Source organism: Lagopus leucura, unplaced genomic scaffold (genome assembly GCF_019238085.1).
Source record: "Lagopus leucura isolate 7727_CA_CO unplaced genomic scaffold, USGS_WTPT01 Super-Scaffold_100030, whole genome shotgun sequence".
Taxonomy (NCBI): domain Eukaryota; kingdom Metazoa; phylum Chordata; class Aves; order Galliformes; family Phasianidae; genus Lagopus; species Lagopus leucura.
This window is the reverse complement of record NW_024962281.1, coordinates 1,037,548-1,057,256: the sequence shown is the minus strand read 5'-3', so window position 1 is coordinate 1,057,256 and position 19,709 is coordinate 1,037,548. Positions and strand designations below refer to the sequence as shown.

The 19,709-nt window shown below is 47.9% G+C and overlaps 1 protein-coding gene across 1 annotated transcript; it reads left to right on the top strand.

Annotated features, from left to right (window-relative positions):
* The first annotated feature begins 3,924 nt into the window (after positions 1 to 3,924).
* NDFIP1 (Nedd4 family interacting protein 1) lies at positions 3,925 to 17,836 on the top strand. The gene is made up of 8 exons (XM_042881684.1): positions 3,925 to 4,002; positions 11,038 to 11,125; positions 12,257 to 12,387; positions 13,245 to 13,332; positions 13,528 to 13,652; positions 14,321 to 14,387; positions 14,986 to 15,091; positions 16,863 to 17,836. The coding sequence occupies exons 1-7, from the start codon at positions 3,964 to 3,966 to the stop codon at positions 15,087 to 15,089; spliced, it is 642 nt and encodes a 213-aa protein (XP_042737618.1). The 5' UTR covers positions 3,925 to 3,963; the 3' UTR covers positions 15,090 to 15,091; positions 16,863 to 17,836.
* Positions 17,837 to 19,709: the final 1,873 nt, after the last annotated feature.

Genomic DNA, 19,709 nt, shown 5'->3' with positions numbered 1-19,709 from the left:
TTAGAAAGGAAGAATGAAATACAAACTGCTTTCTAGCACCCATCCCACACAGCTCCTGCTTATTTTAATAATTTAAATGACCTGGTAAGGCTGAGTGCTGCCGATGCTGCCTCATCTGAGCGCTGAGAGCTGCTGGCTTGGTTTGCGCTTGGCTGGAGAGTGACGGCTGTGATGGGCCACAGATGGTTGTGGTTGAGCTCAGGAAGAGTTTTAGGCCACAGAGACTAAAAAAAAATGGAAAGTGCGGTGTGTTTCCATCAGCAGCAGTTATCCAGTGAGCACAGAAGTATTTCCGTGGCTGCAGTGCTGGGCAAAGAGCTGAGAGTCATGCAGTGTTCTGAGATGAGGCTTTTCCACAGGCTGTCGCCTGCCCCGTGGCTCCGGGTGAGACTGCTTTCCTGCTGTTCCCACTGGTCAGTGCAATACACCCATTGGTCCTGTGCGCTGGGCAGCAATTACAGCCCAGCTGGTTTCAGCAGCACAGGTCAGAGCTGGATGAAGCTGCACCACACCGTGCTGCTAACAGAGCCCCGGGGCCAGCGCTGAACTTTGCAAAGGCGTTTGGCTGAAATTCAGTGCGTCTCTGTGCACTGCAAACAGTCTTCACTCTTGCTCTGACCCCCTTTGCAAGCAGCTTTGGCAGGAGCAGTGCACAAAGACAGCAGAGTCATCCCAGTAAAAAAAAAAAAAAAAAAAAAAAAACAACAAAAAAAACCCAAGAACAACCAACCAAACAAAAAAAATATGTTTTGTTGGGAGGAAAAAACCACAACAGTGCGCGAGAGGCAGGCACGTGCATGTGCTGCCACAGCTGCCCTGTCCTGCCCACGTCCCATGGATCTGCGTGCTTCAGGCAGCCTGCTGATGCTGAGGAAATGGCTCCAGGGCTGGGTTATACGTGTGACTGGAATGCGGGATATTTTTAGGTATGATTATTTATGCGTGTTGCTGTTTCTGCATTCTCAGCTCGCTGTTGAAATGTTGAAGAACTTCCTGGTGTCTGAACAAGCTGATTTTCCTTCCCAGCAAAAGCAGCAGATGGAAGGAAACAAACACTTCCCTGCAGAACCAGGGGGTTCTAACAAGCACAGCATTTTCTTTTTCTCTGCCTTGAAGTGATTAGAGTCAGCAGTTCACACAGACCAGAGCTTTTGCTATCAGGGGCGGCTTTTGAGCACTGTTAGCTTTTTTTTTTTTTTTTTCCCCTTCTAAAAAAAGCAACAATTAAAATTTTATGTGCATAAATTTCTCTTCAATTCCCATAATTAAAGCAGCTCCTAAATGCCCACCATCTGCCAGCATTTCCTGCTCCTGCGCATCTCACCTGCCTTCACTCTCCTGTTTATGAGGAAAGGAGAAACTGTATTCCCGGGTGGATGGACCTGCAGGGAGCTGCCCTTTTCCACAAGCCCTGCTTGCTGCCCAGCTCCTCCCACCATTGCCCAGATTCCAGAGCCAATGAGCACTACCAGCAGCTGCTGGCACTGAAGAATACAGCTCACAGCACTCCACTGCGTGTCTTTGGGCAGCACAGTGAAGTTTCTGCTGATGCCAGCAGTCTTTGGATGAGACTCCTGGTGAAGTTTCCATCTTCCTTGAGGCCAGCTCTGTAATGGCAGACAGTGCAGGCTTTATTTACATGAACAACACTCTGCCACCATTTTTTCTCAGCCTGCCAGTTGCAGCCTGCTTGCAGATGATTAAGCTATTACAGTGGAGAGCTTCAGAGGTATCATTTGATCCATTAACTCACGCAAACATTTGTCTTCAATTTTTTCTTAGGTGAATCATTTATTGCTATAAAGATAGCAAGGAAGAGCTAAGTTTTAATGTCTTGCTTATTCCTTATTTAAACAAGTCTAGCTTAGCCCTCCCCCCCACCTCCCCCCAAGCTTTATCATTTAGTTTGTTCAATATTGTTAGAAAGCATAGATTAAAAGTGCCCTCTTTGTTGTTCAGTCATACACCATAATCAAAGTAACGCTTGTGGAGCATAGGGGTTTCAGGGGACTCACCATACTGCAGCCCTCTAACATTTTCAATTGGTTTCAAATGCTTTCACAGCATATCCCACACGGAAGTCACTGAAAAGCAATGACTTCAAGCTTCAGAGCATCTCTTGGGAGAGAAGACATTTTGTATTGGAGGAAGATTTAGAAAATGCAGAGGTATGAAGTGATTTGCCTAAAACCATGCAGGAAATGAAAGCAGAACCAGTCATGCACTGTAACCACAGCATCATCTTAGCTGCTGTCCCTTGTAAAATAAAACAAACACACAGAGAGCAGCTGGAAGAAATTGCCATCAGCTCCCCATGTCAGCCGTGCTCAGGCTAGTTGGCCTAATTAGGGGGTGATATGCCTCTGGCTAATGACTGTGGCACAAACTGTTTCACCATCTCTTTGGGATACTGTCCAGCATCTTTTCTGAGGGTATGCACAGGTTGTGTCTGGTTTTAGTCTTTCAGATGTCCAAGTCAATCAGTGTACAGCTAATTACCGCTGTGGCTGTAGCTATACTTAGGGATATAATCCTACCTCGACAGCAAATCCACGCACGTAATCAGGACAGCTTCTTAGTGCAAAGGAGATTCTCAGTGCAAACTGTGAATCTTGTGGAAAGGGGAAACAGTGTGACAGTGCCTTCAGCTCTCACTCCAACTCCTTCAAAGGTGTTTTTCTTGCAAGAAACTTGCATTCTCCTCATGCCTACAGCATTTCTCAGGAGCCTCTCTTGGAGGTTCTTCTTGGCTAAAGTCCTTTACAATTCCTGTCTGTCCCTTAGGAGAACGGCGATGTTCACCCATCTCTTTAGGGCTAGGGTGAGCTATCCAGTCCTGTGAGGAATACAGAACAGATCCCAGCCTGAGCATGGTACTGAACACAGAGCTGTAATCATTCATTTATGACAGAGTTTGCAGTTCAGGACCATGTCCTCAGATTTAAACTCTTTCTCTGAATTGGCAGCTCAGAATCCCAGCAGGGCTGATTCAGCCCTCCTTATCCTAAAGCAGATATATTTAAGTCTTATCAACCTTAGGGACAGATGAGGGTGGTTCTGCACAAGTCCAACCACAGATGAACTGTGCAAGCACAGAACAAGGGTGAAAATCCTTCAACCCATGTAACATTAAATGCAAAAAAAAAAAAAAAAAAAAAAAAAAAAAAATAATAAAAAAAAATCAGAATAAACAAATGTATAACCCAGCGTGATTTCAGACGAGTGCTTACTCTGGGAGGCTTTGGGTCTGCAGCACCATCTGCTTGATGTGGATATTCGGGATTTCGCGGCACCTCCTGAGCAGCTGGCCAGCATTTCGGGGTAGCTTCTGCTGCAGTGCCACATGTGTGTGTGCTGGGAGCAGCTGGGAGGACATCACGTTGGGAACTGACACGGACATTAACGGAGAGGGCGGTACAGCCCTGGGACGGGGCGTGGGATGGCACTGGGGCTGCCGAGCTCAGGGAGAGTTTGGGCAGCGCTCTCCACACAGGGCTCGGCTTTGGGCGGCCCCGTGCGGCCCCAGGGGTGAATTGGGCGATCCTTACGGGTCCCTTCCAACTCGCCGTTCCGTGATTCTGTGCCCAGCCCCAGGGCAGCAGTTCGCACAGCCTGCTCCCAGCGGGCCGTGAAGGCGGCGCCCATCTCCAGCGTGGGGCGCCGTGAATTTCGGATCGCTAGCTGTGGAAATCTCCGCACAGCAACCGCAGCACCGCCAGGCCCAGCGGGGCCGCCGGTTCCTCTCGGGCCCGAGGCCTCCGGCTGCCGGCGGGGCGGGGCGGGGCGGGGCGGGGCGGGGCGGGAGGAGGGCGCGACCGAGCGTGACGGGCGGAGGGAGGGCGGGAGCGGAGCCGCAGCGAAGAGGCCCCGGCTGCGCGGCCTCCGCTTCAGCAGCGCCCGTCGGGAGGCGGCCGGGCAGCGCCGAGCCCCCGCCGCCCGCTCAGCCCTCGTCCTCCCAGCGCCATGGCGGCCGCCGAGCCCGGCAGCGGCCGCTACCAGCAGGTGAGCGGCGCAGGGGCTCCTTGGGCCGCGCGGGAGGCTGCGGGGGGGGGCCGTAAGGAGAGCGCGGGGCCTCGGCGCCGATCCGGGCTCCGGAGGCCCCTGCAGGGCGAGGCGCGGCACGGCGCGGCCGGGCTGCTGGCGGCGGAGCGCCGCCCCTCCCCGCGCTGCTGGCGGCACGGCGGTGACCTTGCCGGGATGCCGCCCTTCCGCCGTGCTGCGGCCGGCCGGCTCCGCGCGGGTGCTTCCCGGCGGTGAGGTCGTTCCGTACCGTCTTGGAGTGAGCGTTAATTTTGTTTCTCGTGCTCGGCGCGGTGCTCTCGGCCCGCGTTGAAATCCCCCTAGGCCGGATTGCGTGCTTGCGGAGCTCCCGGGTGCGCTCGGTGCGTTCTTCCTTCCCTGCCTCCCGTAGGACGGGAGCCCATCCCAGCCGCAGGCAGCAGCGGGCGGCGTGAGCCCGGCCCTGTGCTGCGGGCTGCGGAGCGGAGACCTCCCAGCTCGCAGTGAGGGGGAGAAGTGCCCCAGAAGTGTGGGCACCTGCTGTTGGTGCTCCTCGGAGAAGCCGCTGGGCTGTGGCTGTGTGCTGGTGCCGTTTGGTGGCTGTGTGCTCTCCTCAGAATACCGGGTGCGGCTTCTCGTAGGACAGAGTGCTGGGCTCGGCCTTGCAGCTGGACATCACTGGTTTTGGCATGCTAGATTTGTAAAAGTTAAGTAAAACTTGCTGTTTTTTTCCAGTAGAACACAAATGTCTTCACTCACGGAGACAAATCTCTTTCTTTGTTGCTCTTCTCAGCCATGTTGGCTACAAATAACCGGGTTTCTTTGCTAATTGCCTGTCTGTCAGCCCTGAGAATCCTCCTCGTAAATGTCAATTACAAAGGGGTCTGGTTTTGTGTCCTGTCGTCTTGAGTTCATGAAGATATGTGACAGGAGCATCGTTCAGCTTATGCTGCCTTGTTCTCGGTGACACTCCAGACCTGACTGATAAGAACGCTGCTGATTCCCTTAAGAGAAATGTGGAAAGCTGTCATTTCACCAGATCTCACTCACACGTGGGGCAGACATGTAACAGACCCTGTTACTGCTGTAGAGCGCAGCTCTGCGTGGAACAGCAGAGATTAGAGAGGCAGCCTGCGCCCCAGAGGATTTGTTCTGCTAAAGACGAGGTCCCAGGGAAAGACAGCTGTAATTGATTGCAGAATGAGAAACATACAGATGGAATTACTTCGCTGGACTGTTTAAAAGTTGCTTTTTTTTCCCCCCTTGCCCTCTGTCAGAACTCTGGTATTTGTGCTGTTGTCAAGCACGTTATTGGTTCCTCATGCTTGCCCTGCTCCAGAGAATCCCTGCATGCTGTGAAACTGGAGATGTAGAGCTGATGTTTAGAGGGGGTGGGAGAACCTCTCCAATGTGAACATGTTGTGGTTTTTAGATACTGAATCTCACTGCATGTACAGATGTCTAACTAAAATTTCTGCCAGAGAAGTTTTTGTAAAGGATTGATAGCTGTAAGGGCTGGAGCTGAATGCAGGGTCTGTAAGTGTAGGCAGTGTGTGGAAATTACCAATACGCTCATTTAATCTTTTGAGTTACTGGAGTATGAAGCAGTGAAAGAGAACTGAAAATTATCAATCTTGAACTTTTATTTTTGGGAGGGGGTGATGCATCGGTGGCAGTTGACCCATCATTGGGCAGCTCGCCTGCAGCTGAATGTGCTGCCCTGTCTGCATGGCAGCTTAACGTCCATCTCCATGAGGGTTTTGTGCGTGGATCCGCGTGTGTGGGAACAGAGCATGAGAGCTGGGATCCCCTGAGTGTGTGCGTTCTCAAAAAAACAGAGAAAAGGATACTGAGCACAGAGGGCAGCAGAAATAAATGAGCATCTGAGTTCAAAACCCGTGTGTTCTTCCTTGCAGGCCTGTGTGGGCGCACGGGCTGTGCACCCCCCCGCAGCCTGTTCCACCACCTGTGTCTGTTCCTCTGTACGAGCTGTGTTAAAGAGGTGCTTACGGCACAGGGTTTATTTTCTGAAGCCAGTTTTCTGTAATCTTCAGCCCTCGTGCTTTATTCAGGCATTAGGTAATCTAACAGAAAATAGCCTGCGATTACGCCTCTGAGTGCTGCGGTGGTCTGGCTGAGCGCACTGAGGGAGCGCAGACGAAGCTAAGGCAAAACCCATGGAAGGAGGTGTGCCCTGCTGTGCTGGGGGTGTGGAGCTGGGCAGCAGCAGGCGGCTGGTTCTGTCCCTCGGTGCAGGGCAGAGAGGTGGGATGGGGTGCTGGGGAGCGGGGCAGGCTGCAGCACGCAGCAGTCTGTGTCCCAGAAGGACTGGGGCTGATGGCGTTGCAGTTTGGACTCGCTTTTCGGAAGGCTGTGCAGGGTGTTGCTGGGTTTAGGTGGCTTAAAGCCTTTTCAGCGTATCCCCTGGACTGTGAGTTCAGTGGCAGAGCTGTGTTTTGTGCTTAGAGCTGAAAGTAGTCTCTGTTCTGGAAAAAATACTTAGGCTTTTAATAGGTTTATTTACACTCTGTGTTAACTGCTTTTTACTGGAGGCATTTGAAGATATATGTGATGTATATGAGTAATGTAAACCCACCTAGAAAATGGTGGGTGTGTTAAATAATACTAACATACTCCTTTTTAAGTGGTATTTCTTCCAGTTCCACTTGTTGGAGGCCTACATGGATCATGAATCATTTTGTTATGGGAGGTGTCTATGGGAAATGTAAAGAAAGATTTCTCCGTTTGTTTGGCTTTCCTTTGGTGGAACTGCAGAAGAAATATGCTGCCTAAGATAGGAGAGTACGTTTGGAATCCATGGAGGACTGCAGTGCTTGCGTTCTGCCTGGGAAGACTGAAGTGAAATAGGAAAGGAGACATCAGTTGCCAGCTAGTGCTTACATTAGGCTCGTATTTGATTTTTCAGTTGCGGTGGGTGTGCAGAATATCCCATATCTTGAAACATTAGCAGATAGAATTAGTGGTATCCTGGCTATTCATTTCCTTGGGAGCTGTTTGGTGCTTGCAGAAGATGTGCTGCCTGAAGATACCTGCAATTGGTAAGAATGGTAAGGAGATAAAGAAAGGGCAGGTTGTTTTCTTTTTTCCCTTTTGTGCACGTAGATGAATAGAACTGAGGTGTTCTTTGGCCATAAGAGCAGTAGAGTCTTACAGAAATGAGTCACAGTTTTCTCACACCACTGCTCGCGTTGCTCTGCACCCGGTGGGAGCCAGGATTTGGGGTGAAGCTGTGCTGCCTCTGTGCAACGCAGCACTTGTTCCAGCTGGCTCTTGGTAGATAGGCACTGCTTTGTTCTGAAACAGCACCTTCTGCAGGCAACCACACCTCTCAGGTGGGTTTGCAAGATTTTGGTGATTCTGTGTAGCTGTAGAATTAAAATAAATTCATTCTCTAAAGGTTAAAGGACTTGGGAAAGAGAGTGCTATACCAGCAGTATCACTGCAAAACTTGTGCAGCAGCAGAATGCAGCCTTGCAGGCAGAAGTCTGTTTTAAATATTATCTTAGGTATCAGTATTTTGCTGGACTCTTAGGCTGAATTCTTTCTGTGACCTGTTAGCGTCCAGGAGGATGTTAGTGTGGTCCTAAAAATTGCAGCAGGGCTTTGTGCTTTGGTAGGTGCATGAAAGGTAACTCCGGCTCCCTAAGATGGAAACCAGCTTCTTGTGATGGCTTCAGCCATCGAGTACACAGACAGAGGACGGTCCCAGCAGAGGTGTGTTCTGCCTGATGTGCTTGTTGGTAGCTTGGGCAAAGCAGCACAGTGCTCTGGGTGAGCAGAGGTGGGGGAATGGGAGCAGTGCTTCGCAGCACTGGGGGCGTTTCTGTGGTGAGTCGGTGAGGAGCAGCTCCCTGGAGGCCGTGGATGGTATTTCGGAGGGCAGCAGCTGTGCTGAGCAGTGCTGGATGCATGCAGTGGTGCAAGGCACAGCTGTGCAGCCTGAACAGCAGCGTGAGGGAAGGGCCTTGTGTCCTTGTGGTGTGCACCTCTGGGTGCAAGTGTAACAAGCAGCTCTGTGCACTGCTGTAATGCAGGTCAGTGACCTGCCAGAGCTTTGGGGAGAAGAGTTACCTGCTTCTCCAGGAGAGGGCTGCCGAGGGTTGGTGTGTGTGGGTTGGCTTGTCTAATGGCTTGTCGTTACTCCTGCTGATTGTAAGCTGATATGAAGTTAGAGGAACCTAAAACTGGATTGGGTGAAAGTCAGGATTTCCAATCAGAGTCAGGGGAAATGTAGCTGAATAAAAGGAGGTATCTTCTTTGGGCTGGGCAGCAGCTTTTATTTGTGTCCCAAAGGCTGAAGATACAAAAGGAGAAAAGTAAGGGGCGTTGCAATGGGATTAGAAAGTTGACCTGCTGGAGTACTTCCTATTTCAGGAATGATGTAGGTGGTTGTTTTTTGTTTGGTTTTTTTTTTTGGTCTTAGGTTGGAAGGGACCTTAACGATCATCTAGTTAGCATTTAACATTGCTCGTATTGGTTTGCAGAGGTTGTGATTCCATCATTCTGAAAAATCAACCCTGCCACCTTTAAAACATATATATATATCTATATTGATTCTTTTCTTGTTGTTAACCTAATTAGCTGCCTTTCTGAAATCCCACAGAAACCATAGTAACAACCAAAATGAGACCTGATCAGGGTTGCCTTCACTTGGATCCTCAGTAGGATTTTGTGCAGCACTACCTGGTGTGCCAGCACACGAATCAGAACTGAACTGCAGTGAGCACTGCTGAGCCGATGCATTGCTGACTGCATGGCTGAGACAAAGCTGGGAATGGGCTGCATGCAAACATTAATAAAGATGCAAAGCAATGCCAGCAGGCAGCGTGCTGAGCGTACGGAGTTTGGAAGAGGAAACAAACTTGCATGGAAACATTTAAAAATGTCCTTTAAGTTTAGAACTTTAGTGCTGCTGTGCTGCACGTTTCTGCACTGGCAAAGTGGGGCAGCAGCAGCACCCCGCTCAGAGCTGCACTGCTGGTGGCTTTTGTTGGTTGGGAAGTAAATGTCTGATGGAACAGGGTAAGACTCAGGGACAACTTCCTGGCATTTGGTAATCAGATGAAAAACTAATCTCAGCCAAGCTCTTGTTTTAATAAGTGCGCGCACTGTGTAAATACGGCCTACTTTCAATGCAGCAAATGGGAGACTCACACTTTAAAAGCTGAGCTCCATCTGAGGAGCAAAGAAAGAACACCTGGCAGCCTCAGCAAAACAGGCTGTGTTCAAACCCGGCCTCAGTCAGATTCTCTGGGATCTGAAGGCTCCCAGCAGCGGCACAGAGGGAGGTTGCCTGCAGCCCCCCCACAGCACAGTGCTGGGTGCTGGGTGCCCGCCTCAGCCTGGGTGGAAAATGCAAGGCGAGAGCAGCAGGGCCGTGTTGTGCCACGTGAGACCTGGTGATTCATTCTTCCTGTCACATGAACCCTCACTGTTTTGCTAATAAGCACTTAGTTGAATTTTAGATGCCTGGAATCATTAAAAAGGCTGGAAGGCATTTGTGTACCTTGTCCATTAAAAGGCAAATCTGTTTCCTATAACTGCTTACCTTAGAGAGCCTCTAGCTCAATTTTACGAAGTAGAAGTAACTGCGTGTTTGATGTCATTACTTGACCTGTGGTGGTTTGGAGCTAGCAGTAAGGCCAGCTCGCCTTCTCCTGCATGACACAGCAGTCAGTGGGGAGGTGGCAGCAGCCCTTGGACCCTTGGTTAATTGTTCCATGTGCACACGAGTGTGCAGCTGGCCCATCTGGTTTGCCTTCGTCAGCTTCTCTGATCAAAGCTGGAGTTGGCATACCTGGCTCATGCAGGGGGTGCTGCAGCTGTCAGTTGGTGGCTGGGAAGGCCCAGCAATGGATGCTCTCCTGCTCACTGGGATGGGTGTCATACAGTTCATGCAGCTGTTGGGAAGCAGGTGTCCAATGGATTGCATCTAACTGAGGAGGTTTGGGCTTTGACTTTCACCGAGGACGTGGATGCAGTCTGAGCCTTTGATCTGAGCTATTGAAAGGAAAAAGAAGGTGCAGTGCAGTTAGGTGTAAGTGAGACCTCCTTGTACGCATGTGGGCTGTTTTCTTGTTTTCCTGGTAAGCTGTACAAGCAAAACAGAACTACCAGCTCCCTGAGCAGTAAATGCTTGGCAAGGACTTGAGTGCCAACTTCAGAAGGTGCCAGAAGTGTCTCTCCAAAGAGAAGAGAGCAAATGGCTTCAAGAACATTAGTGCCAGTGTGCAGGAGGAGTGGCTGAAGATGTTATGGCAGGAGCTGCTGTTGCTTAGCACTGGAGTAGCAGTGATGGCATCTCCCTGTGAGGGCTCAGTCCCAACATGCTTTTCTGAAATGAATTGTCTTTCTGTGTAAAGAGTTAATTTCTTTGTTGATGAGAAGTGGAACAAGAAAAATAAATCAGGTAGCAGCTGATTTGTAAGCTCTGTTCTGGTGTGTTCTGTTTTCAGCCCATCTGGTTTGCCCTCGTCAGCTTCTCTGATCAAAGCTGGAGTTGGCATACCTGGGTCATGCAGGGGATGCTGCACTGCTGATAAGCTGCAGGGGTATTTATACCAAGCTGTGGGAATGTGGGAAGCACGGTGCACAAAGCACACCGTCTTCTCTGAAGTCATACATTGTGAAGGGGTGAGGAAAAATTGCAAGAGTCATATTTACATGCGCCTTGTATCTGCTACAAACCAGGGGCAGCAGTGCAATCTTTTGTCTCCTGTTATTTCCTCAGCTAAAGCAGATGCAGTTGCAGCTCTTAAACGGTGTGAGCTGAGGATCCTTGGGAAGTGCTGGGGAAATGGAGAGGTACTGATAGGTGTGTGAGGACGTGAAATCATTTTAATGTGCTTTTAGATCAACTGGGAGCTCTTTGGAGCAAAGCGAGGAACTGCTGGAATGCTCCACGATGCCACAGAGCTGTCTTGTTCCAGAAGAGGCTGCCATGTGCACTTAAAACTCGGGGGGCAGTTCCACAGACCGTGGGGCACCCGTTTAACCTCTCTTGTGTGGTCTGTTCAGCTGCAGAATGAAGAGGAGCCAAGTGAGGCTGCACCAGTGGTCAGTGATGCCCCTCCGCCCTACAGCAGCATTTCTGCAGAGAATACAGGTAAGTGCGGCGGAGAGGAAGGAGTTGGGTTTGCTCTGTTCTTTCTTACCTCCTTAATTGTTCTCTGCATTGACAGATGGCATTGCATTATCCTTACCAAGGCGACGAAGGATCAGAATTGATCCAGAGGCACTATTGTGGTTTAGAATGTGCATTTTGGCTGCATTCATCTGATGTCATCCTGTAAAGTGCTGTTCAGTTACATTGCACAGTGTTCTGAGTTGATTGAAGGCAGTTAAGATCAAAGTGTTGCGAGGCTTTGTGGTTCCCTCTTGTTATTTGGCTACTGTACTCCTTCCAAAAAGGATTTGTTACTTAAAAGGGATTAAAGAATTCATGATTTCTGCAGTTTTCAGTAACTAAGAACTTGGTCATAAGGTTATGCTTCTGAATCATCATACTGTCATATAGCTCACTAATAGCTTTGAGCAAAAGAGGTTTTCTTTGTGCTGGTTCTGTATCGGTGTGCTTTAACTTAGGTAAATCTTTTCATTTTTCCCCTCCAGAACTTCTGTAGTCGATTTTACAGAAGACTTGTGAATCAGATGCGAGTCAGTATTTCCAGTAGCCAGCCAGCTTTGGCTAGAAGTTGGAGGGCTGTTTCTAAAGCTGACTGTTGGATATCCTGCCTCAGCACGCTCATTGTGAAGATGCCCCGATTAGTTCTGATTCCTTGGTGTACCTAAGAGATTGGGGCTCAGAAATGTGCTTTGGTTTTTGTCCCAGTCCATTCCCTGCGTCAAAAAAACTGTTAGGAGTCTTTCTCTGGAAACATTGCTTGCCAGCAATCTGAGGCTCGGAGCGATTCTTCTTTTGACTCAGACTGTTTGGGATTCATAAATAAAACTGCTTCTGTTTTACTGAAGGAGAGATGCATGTGTCATTGCTTTAAAAATAAGTAGAGCTGGGCTTGTTGAAGTAGTGCTCTGCGTATTACTTTGTATGAGATAAGATGTTCCTGTGTCTTTCACTTTGTATTCTGGGATGGCAGGAGGCTAAAAGGGTGGGGAGGGGGTGAGAGCTTAACAGTCGGGATCCTGAGGTCTTTTGAGGGCTTCTGAAATGCTTTTTGTTCCCAGCGTGGAGTTGGGGAGCACACAGGTTACCTGTTGTATAACTTTTGCTTTGCAGCTTATTTTGACTACAAGGATGAGTCAGGATTTCCGAAGCCTCCATCTTACAACGTGGCCACAACGCTGCCTAGTTACGATGAGGCAGAGAGAACCAAGGCTGAAGCCACAATTCCCTTGGTTCCTGGAAGAGTGAGTACACTTGGCTGCCTGGATCCTTCACATCTCCTGTGTAGGATTTCTCTTTAAGTCCTGCTTATCAAGTGTCCTGCCTCTTGTTCCTCGGCCTTTTAGGGCAGTGGTATTACGTGCTCCCAAGAGTTCTGAGGTGTGAGGTTTTAAATTCTCCTCTGGGCAGCTATGAAGTAATGCTGTCCAGGTTAGTTTGGCAAGCTGACAGAGGTGGTGTGCTGTATCTCCACGCACTGTTGTGTGGGCTTTTTATTTTTAAAGGAATTCAGGATTAATTATTCAGCCATCTCATGTATATACTCTCAGTGCTCCTGCTGCTTACTGAGCTGACTTTACCACAGGGCAGTCTAGCTGATGCAAGGGTGAGAAAACCATTCCCCCTATCAGACTACATGTTTTTCATTTTTTAAATTTCCTTTGTCAACACTACCTTTTGTTCATCATGGTCCCCCACCCCTAATAACATTAAATGCCCACAGTTCCTTATAGTTCTTTATGAAAGCCAAATTACTCATTGAGACGAGAAGTGTATTTTTCTGATGAGTGGGGGAATTCTTTTAGCGAGGACAAGGACATGCCTGTATTAAGATATAGAAAACACTGCTAAGGATTTAATATAGCATGCCTTGGGGTTTTTCTCTGCTTGCACTTGTAGTCTTCTGAGATTTAGGAATATCTTCCCCAAAAGGAGTTTCTTTGAGTGTGAACTGAGCACTCTGTATCCCTCTATTGCACACTGCTCTGAGGGCTGTGTGCTTTGCTGACCCTGTCTTGCAGAAGCAGGTGCAGATGTGGGTTTGCTGTACGGATTGGGCTGACTTGAATGCATTTGTGTTGCCTTTCCCTTTGATTTGCAGGAGGAGGACTTTGTGACACGGGATGACTTTGATGACAGTGACCAGCTGAGGATAGGAAATGATGGCATTTTCATGCTAACTTTCTTCAGTAAGTACATGGTGCAGCTTATTTTTGTAAGTCAGCAGCCCAAAATAGCTGGTGTTGTTTTCACACTTAGGTTTATGAGGCACCAAAAAAAAAAAATTGTGCCAATTTTAAGGTTTTTGTGCTTTTTTTTTTTTTTTTTCCCCTTCTTGGAATATAAAGAGGACTTGATCTGCTGCTTTTCTCTTCCTTTCTTAGTGGCATTCCTCTTCAACTGGATTGGATTTTTCCTGTCTTTCTGTCTGACTACTTCAGCTGCAGGGCGGTATGGAGCCATCTCTGGATTCGGGCTGTCTCTCATCAAATGGATCCTTATTGTCAGGGTAAGCTGTGCAGAAACACGTACTGGTACTGCTTGTTTTTTCCTGACTCATTTTTGTTTCACTTAAATGTAAATGTTATTTCTGGCAAATTTAACTTTTTATTTTTTACACTGAAATGGATTTTCAGCTTCTTGTTCACTGAGGACAGAGCTTTACTGTCGTTCTGTCTGGTTTATGAGTTCATATGGTGGGATCATTACCGTAATAAAGGAGGTGGCAAACTGCACCCCCGAGGATATCTGCCACATCAGGAATGTTTGTGTGCTGGGCATGGCAGCGATCCGACCTTCATGGAACAGCATCCAGATAAAGCCAGCCCTGCACTCAGCTTAGTGGTGCATCTCACTCGTGTGATGCTCTTTAGGTGCTACTTTGGAAATGTGATTTCTCTGAAGCGTGAGGTCACTGTGGTCACAACCGATGGGAAGAGAGACAGGGCTCTGGAGGTTTGTTTTCCTGCTGGAGGAAGCGCAGTGGTGCTGTCACATGGCTGCAGCGGCTCGCTGGTGCCCTCTGGTGTGACACGCTTGTGGCACAGGTGGCAAGAAGCTGTTCTTCGTGTTATTTTCCTTACTAGGGACTGCATATGCAGGCAGCTTGAAAATAGATTTAGGTGCAGACACTGCCGTGTGCTCTAACTTGTGCGATTATTTTTTTTCTTTCCCCAGTTCTCCACCTATTTTCCTGGTTACTTTGATGGCCAGTATTGGCTTTGGTGGGTGTTCCTTGTACTAGGTAAGTGTTTTGTTCTGGGGGAAGGAGTGCATACTTAGAACTCTGTAAGGTGCACTGAGGCCCTTTGGAAGCATAGCAGTACTGGCTACTAAAATATGTATGTGCAGATGTAAGACCAAGATGTAACCCTCAGGGTGATCTTCCTGCATGCATTCTGGGTGTTAGAGGTCCACATAAGCACTGTCTTTTTGTTGTAACTCTGGGGGGTGGTGTCTCATTTATCAACTGGAAGGAAAAAAGAAGAGAAAAATATATTTCAATTTATAGTAAGTGATGTTGTGCCTGCTGTTGAGTGAGTTGTGATCTTTCTTTCATTATTTTTTTTCCCTCCATTGGAAGCGACTAGATCTAATCCAAAGACTAGATCTAATTTTGGATGAAAGGTTTTGTGATGGGCTGAGGGAAGTTTGGTTTTGAGGTTGCACAATATTGAAAGAGGAGGCACCAGTGGTACAAGAGAAGTTCTTGTATCAGACAGCTGTTGTGCATCCCAGCAACTCAGGTGGTTCTGTGTTATTAACAGTGAGTTGATTTGCTGCTTCTCTAATTGCAGAAGCAAAATCTTTATTAACTACACAATTGTGTTTCTTCCATCTAGGATTTCTGCTGTTTCTCAGAGGATTTATTAATTATGCAAAGGTTAGGAAGATGCCTGATACTTTTTCCACTCTCCCCAGAACCAGAGTTCTCTTTATTTACTAAAGGTAAACTTTCTGCTTTCGTGATTTTTTTTTTTTCTGTTTCATTTTAAACTTAATTTAGTGACTTTCCTTTGCATCAGAATTCTTAGAATGCAAGGCAGCAGGGAACAGTTATTTCTTGGTATCCCACACACAGCTCCTGTTTCTGCAGAGGGACAGCATCCAGACTGTGTTGGTGGGAGCAGAGGAATATCTGACATTTTGTGCTGGGTTTTTCCTTTGAAGAATTTTGAGTTCATTACATTAGATTTGTGCAAACAGAATCTTGGCCTTGCGCTGTGACAGGCATCTTCCTGAGTGAGTGACGTGCCTGAAACATGTGGTATGTTCTAAGCATGAGCAAAGGTCACAAAATGTGGTTAGAAAGCTGTGCCAGCCTGGTTTGTGTACCAAAAAGAACAACTTGTCTGAATTTTGTGTGTACTTTGAATTTCCTGCCAAGTTAATGAAGAAATTCAATTCTTGTGCACCGTTTCTCTTTCAGAACCACTGCTGTGTACTTGAGCACTGCCCTACCTGAGTGTTTTCCAAAAGCCTGAATGCCTGAAAGTCTTTTCTTTAAGGCTGAGCTTGAACATTGCTCCCTTCCTAATGGGACTTTAAAGGAAGGCTTAAGTAGTCAAACCCTTATAGCACAATTTCCTGCTTACAGCAGATAATGGCCTTGCATTAACTGTCCCTCCCTGAGGGGAAGGAAATCCCGGAATAGTTTGCTTCCCAGATGGTGGGTGCAACATGATGCTCCCTTCAGAAATTCTGTAATCACACTCTATTTCCCCAAGACGGGGTTGAAGCAGTTGCAGCTGGGACAGCGGTATGAGGAGAGCAAACAAAGCCCAGCTTTAAATTGGGCTCATTAAATTGTTCAGAATTTGAAACCAAGGCTTAATGTTTCAGATGTGCTTTCCCTTTGTTAGAAGCTGCAGATTGCTTAAGACTGCTTAGTTTCTGTTCTGCAGCAGGAGCACCTTATGTGGAACAAGCGTTGTGCAGCGTTTCACAGCTTTGCCTGCTGAGGATGGTGTGTAAAAATAGCTCTTCAGCCCATTTATTTGTGTTCCTGTTCTGTTTAACAAAGTTACTGGCTTACAGTGGGCTTTTCTGTTGACGTCCAGGATTTGTAACATCCTCTGGAATTCCTGCTGAGTCACCATGAGCATCACTTCCCTGGGCTGTGTGCTCACACAGTGCCAGTATTTAAGCATCAGCTGTTCACCTGTCACTTGTTCTCACTGAATTTCATTTTACTTCAACTTGAAACTTTCATTTATCATAGGGACCACATGGAGCGTTCTTGTTCCAGAGGCCTTTCTTGTATTTGATTCTGTCATTCTATGATTCAGAATTTGAAATAATTTTGGAGACTTTTCTTAACTCCCTGCATGTAAGGATGGAGGTGTGGTGTCTTTGTTTTAAATTGTTGTTTGTCCGTTTATTTTTGGGCACCTGAGAGCTTTCAGAAAGCACTCCTTTGGAGATACTGAGGAAATGGCCTGCTAAAATGCTTTCACTGGGGATCTTTAATCCAAACTTCTGAGGAGAGGAAACCACAGAAGACTTGCATGTTCGCTGCCTGGTTCTCAGATCAGCTTTCCGCTGCAGGGCGTGAGGAGAAGGCAGAGCTGAGTGATCACTTGTGTTTTAGTCCTGTCATTGTGTGCTGAGCTCCTTCATAAGCCCCCCGATATCCTGCGCTCTTTGTGAGCCACATCCTTCTGCTGTCCGAAATAGCAATCTCACTGTAGGTTCAATATTTGATATCCTTCTCCAACAGATGTTTTCTGGCAAATGTCTTCCTGTGTGAGTGAATTCTCCCTCAAGAAGTGACAGGACACCTGCAGGAAGTGAATCAAGACTCTGAGACAGAAGAAAAAATAATCACCTGCTTTAAAAGAAATAAATAAAGTACTGTTGAAAAAAAAAAAAAAAGGAGAAGCATTTCTTTCTATTTGTTTCTAGGTGTAAAATTTTAATAATTAATGCGGAATTCTGTAATCATTAAATCGTTAGTGGCTAATGTTTGCAAAAGCTATTGCAGTCGAGTCTGTGACGTGCTAATGAAGCCTTATCTAGTATCTGTAGTCGTTTGGGTAGCATGAGCTGTGCCCCGTAGCCAGCAGGGGACAGGCTTGCTTTGTTTCGTTCTGCATCCTGGCAGCAGGTTGGGACTCTGGCCCGTGGTGTGCAGTGTGAGTAATGCTGACTGCCCTGAAGGGATGATCTCCAAAGCTGAAGTGATGGCATTGCTATGGTTACACACCTTTCTGCTGCCATCACCGCCTGCGCTGCCTGCATGAGAGGGAAAGCTGGGCTCTGCAGCATGGAGCCGAGAGGTGTAATGAAGTGGGAGAGTCTTATTGTGAAGGTGGCACAAGTATTAATTTTTTAATAGCCTCTGGTATCTCAGTGTTGTAGTATACTTTCGTACTGCCTACTTTTTGGACTAACTAGGGATTTTCACAGTACACGTTGGTAGTGTAAAGATGAAAGGTCACACTGCAACTTTGTATAAAAAATATCTCGCAAAATAAAGGCCTTCTTTTCCTTTGGCTTTGGACTTTTGAGACAACTCCTAACGTACCTGTAACTTGCGTTTATAATTTGTGTTAGCAGAGATTCTGATGCATTATAAATGTAGATTTAATGTCCACTTTTGTGCTTTCTGCCAAGTGGTAATTCACTTCGGAGTTTTACTATGTTAAAACTGTAAATACAGCAGAACATTAATAAATGTCACTTATGTAGCAATTTTTGCTGTAGATCAGTGTTTAATTGAGTTTCGGTGCTCGATTGCATCTGGTTCTTGATCCCCATTGCAGGTTTCCTGCAGGAATTTCATCGCAGCTGCACGGAAGGCGTGATGCAGATGTGACTCTTCCTCCACTCCAGGGTCTGTCTCTTCCTTTTTGTATCCAGGTTTGCCATCCCCAGGCCGGTTTGCAGCGTTGATCTCTTTCTCTGTCTGCTCAGGAGACAGCAATGCCGTAGATTTTGGTAGCGCTGGGTTTTTCTCGGTCTCATGTAAGCTGTCTGCTTTTTGAAATGATTAAATCATAGTTTTGTTTCAAGGCTGAACTTCACAAATGTCTGCTCCTGACATCCAGGCAGTTGGGCAGAGCGATAGATGGGGGTCAGTGGGAACTTCCTTTTTAAATACGTGTGTGCAGAGGGAATTACTGAGTTCATCCCGCAGGACAAAATCTGGAGCACTGAGGCACATTTGCCCAAACTTGGTAGATCAGCCTTCTGTTTATTCTCTTGGCATATGGGCCTTATTTGGTCTTATGCATTTGGAGAACTGGAATATTTGGCATTCCTGTTTCTCGTCATTCGGTGGCCTGGTGCTGCAGACACCTAGAGCTCAGCTGTCCTATACAAACACTTCCAGCCATTCTTTTCAAGGACCACGGGCAGGGAGGGATGCCCTGTGGAAGAGGGGGGGGGTGGCAGGGTTTGAAGAAGCCCACATCTGTGTTTGGTGAGGGCTGAGAGACTCCGAGCTCAGACAGCTGCCTTGGGTCTGCCAGCCCAGACACTGCGTGCCACAGCTGTGGCTCTGTGTGCTCGCTGGATCCCTTTGTCCCAGCTGCCCTGTAGCAGCCAGTCTGCCTTCCCTTTGCAGCAGCATAAAGCTCTGTGTTCAGACAGGATCTGGAGGTGCTGTGCTGTGAGGACCTGCTGGTGGTGGGAAGCGTACTTCCAGCTGGCCTTCTCTGTCCGTTCCACAGCTCTCCCACCCAGCACCTGCAAAGCCAACGTCTGTAGCAGGGATGTGTTTGCCCCTGTGGTTCCTGGGACCTGAAGTCTTCTTGGATCTATTGCAAAGTAACTTCCAGAGGGTAACCTTGCAGCAGTTTTTAAATTGGAACTATTGCCAGGGGTTGGTGGAGGAGGAAACGCACGGAGCCCCCATCTCGCAGGATGCTTTGTGCCCCGTGTGCCACGGTGAAATTGCTCTTTGTCTCACATAACATTTCCGTTGGGGAATTCTTGAACTCTCTGCTTGTTAGCACATCTGTGCTGAGGGCTGGGCTGCTGCTCACACTGCTGGCAGTGCTGCAGGGCAGTGCTGGCCTGTCCTGCCGGCCCCCTGCAGCCGAGGAGGGATGCGTTGTGCTGGGAGCTGCTGGGCCCGGCCGTGTCCTCAGCCCTCTGACATCAGCACGTGTTACTCAGAAGAGTTGGGCTGTGTTACAAACTGCTTTTTTTTTTGCCCAAAATCATTTCCACAACTTTTTTTTTTTTCTTTTTTTTCTTTTGCTGTTGTTTGAAAGCAGTCTGAGATCATTCTGCCAAGCTGATTGGTACAGCTAGATTTAGCGAAGGCTTCTATAAACTTCTCTGCTGTACTGCAGAGATCCTTTCTCACATGAAAAACGCTGTGATGAATTCATTGCTTTGTGTTTCGGCCACACAAAGCCGATGACTGACTCATGTTTGGTGGCTTTTTCAGTGGCCGTAGTTGTTGTTGTTGTGAGCTGGAGGGCATCGGAGCAGGGATTGGGGGGGAGATGGGGGTCACCGACCCAGGAGGTGTTCAGAGCAGTGGGGATGTGGCACTGCGGGCTGTGGTGTGGGGGGCTGGGGTTGGGCATGGGGAGCTCAGAGGTTTTTCCCATCC

Excerpts from the sequence above, each read along its gene's own strand:
- NDFIP1 (XM_042881684.1), top strand. The coding sequence starts at position 3,964 with ATGGCGGCCGCCGAGCCCGGCAGCGGCCGCTACCAGCAG. Across the intron at positions 12,388-13,244 it reads TTCCCTTGGTTCCTGGAAGA|GAGGAGGACTTTGTGACACG; the intron begins GTGAGTACACTT and ends TTTGATTTGCAG. Across the intron at positions 14,388-14,985 it reads GTGGGTGTTCCTTGTACTAG|GATTTCTGCTGTTTCTCAGA; the intron begins GTAAGTGTTTTG and ends TCTTCCATCTAG.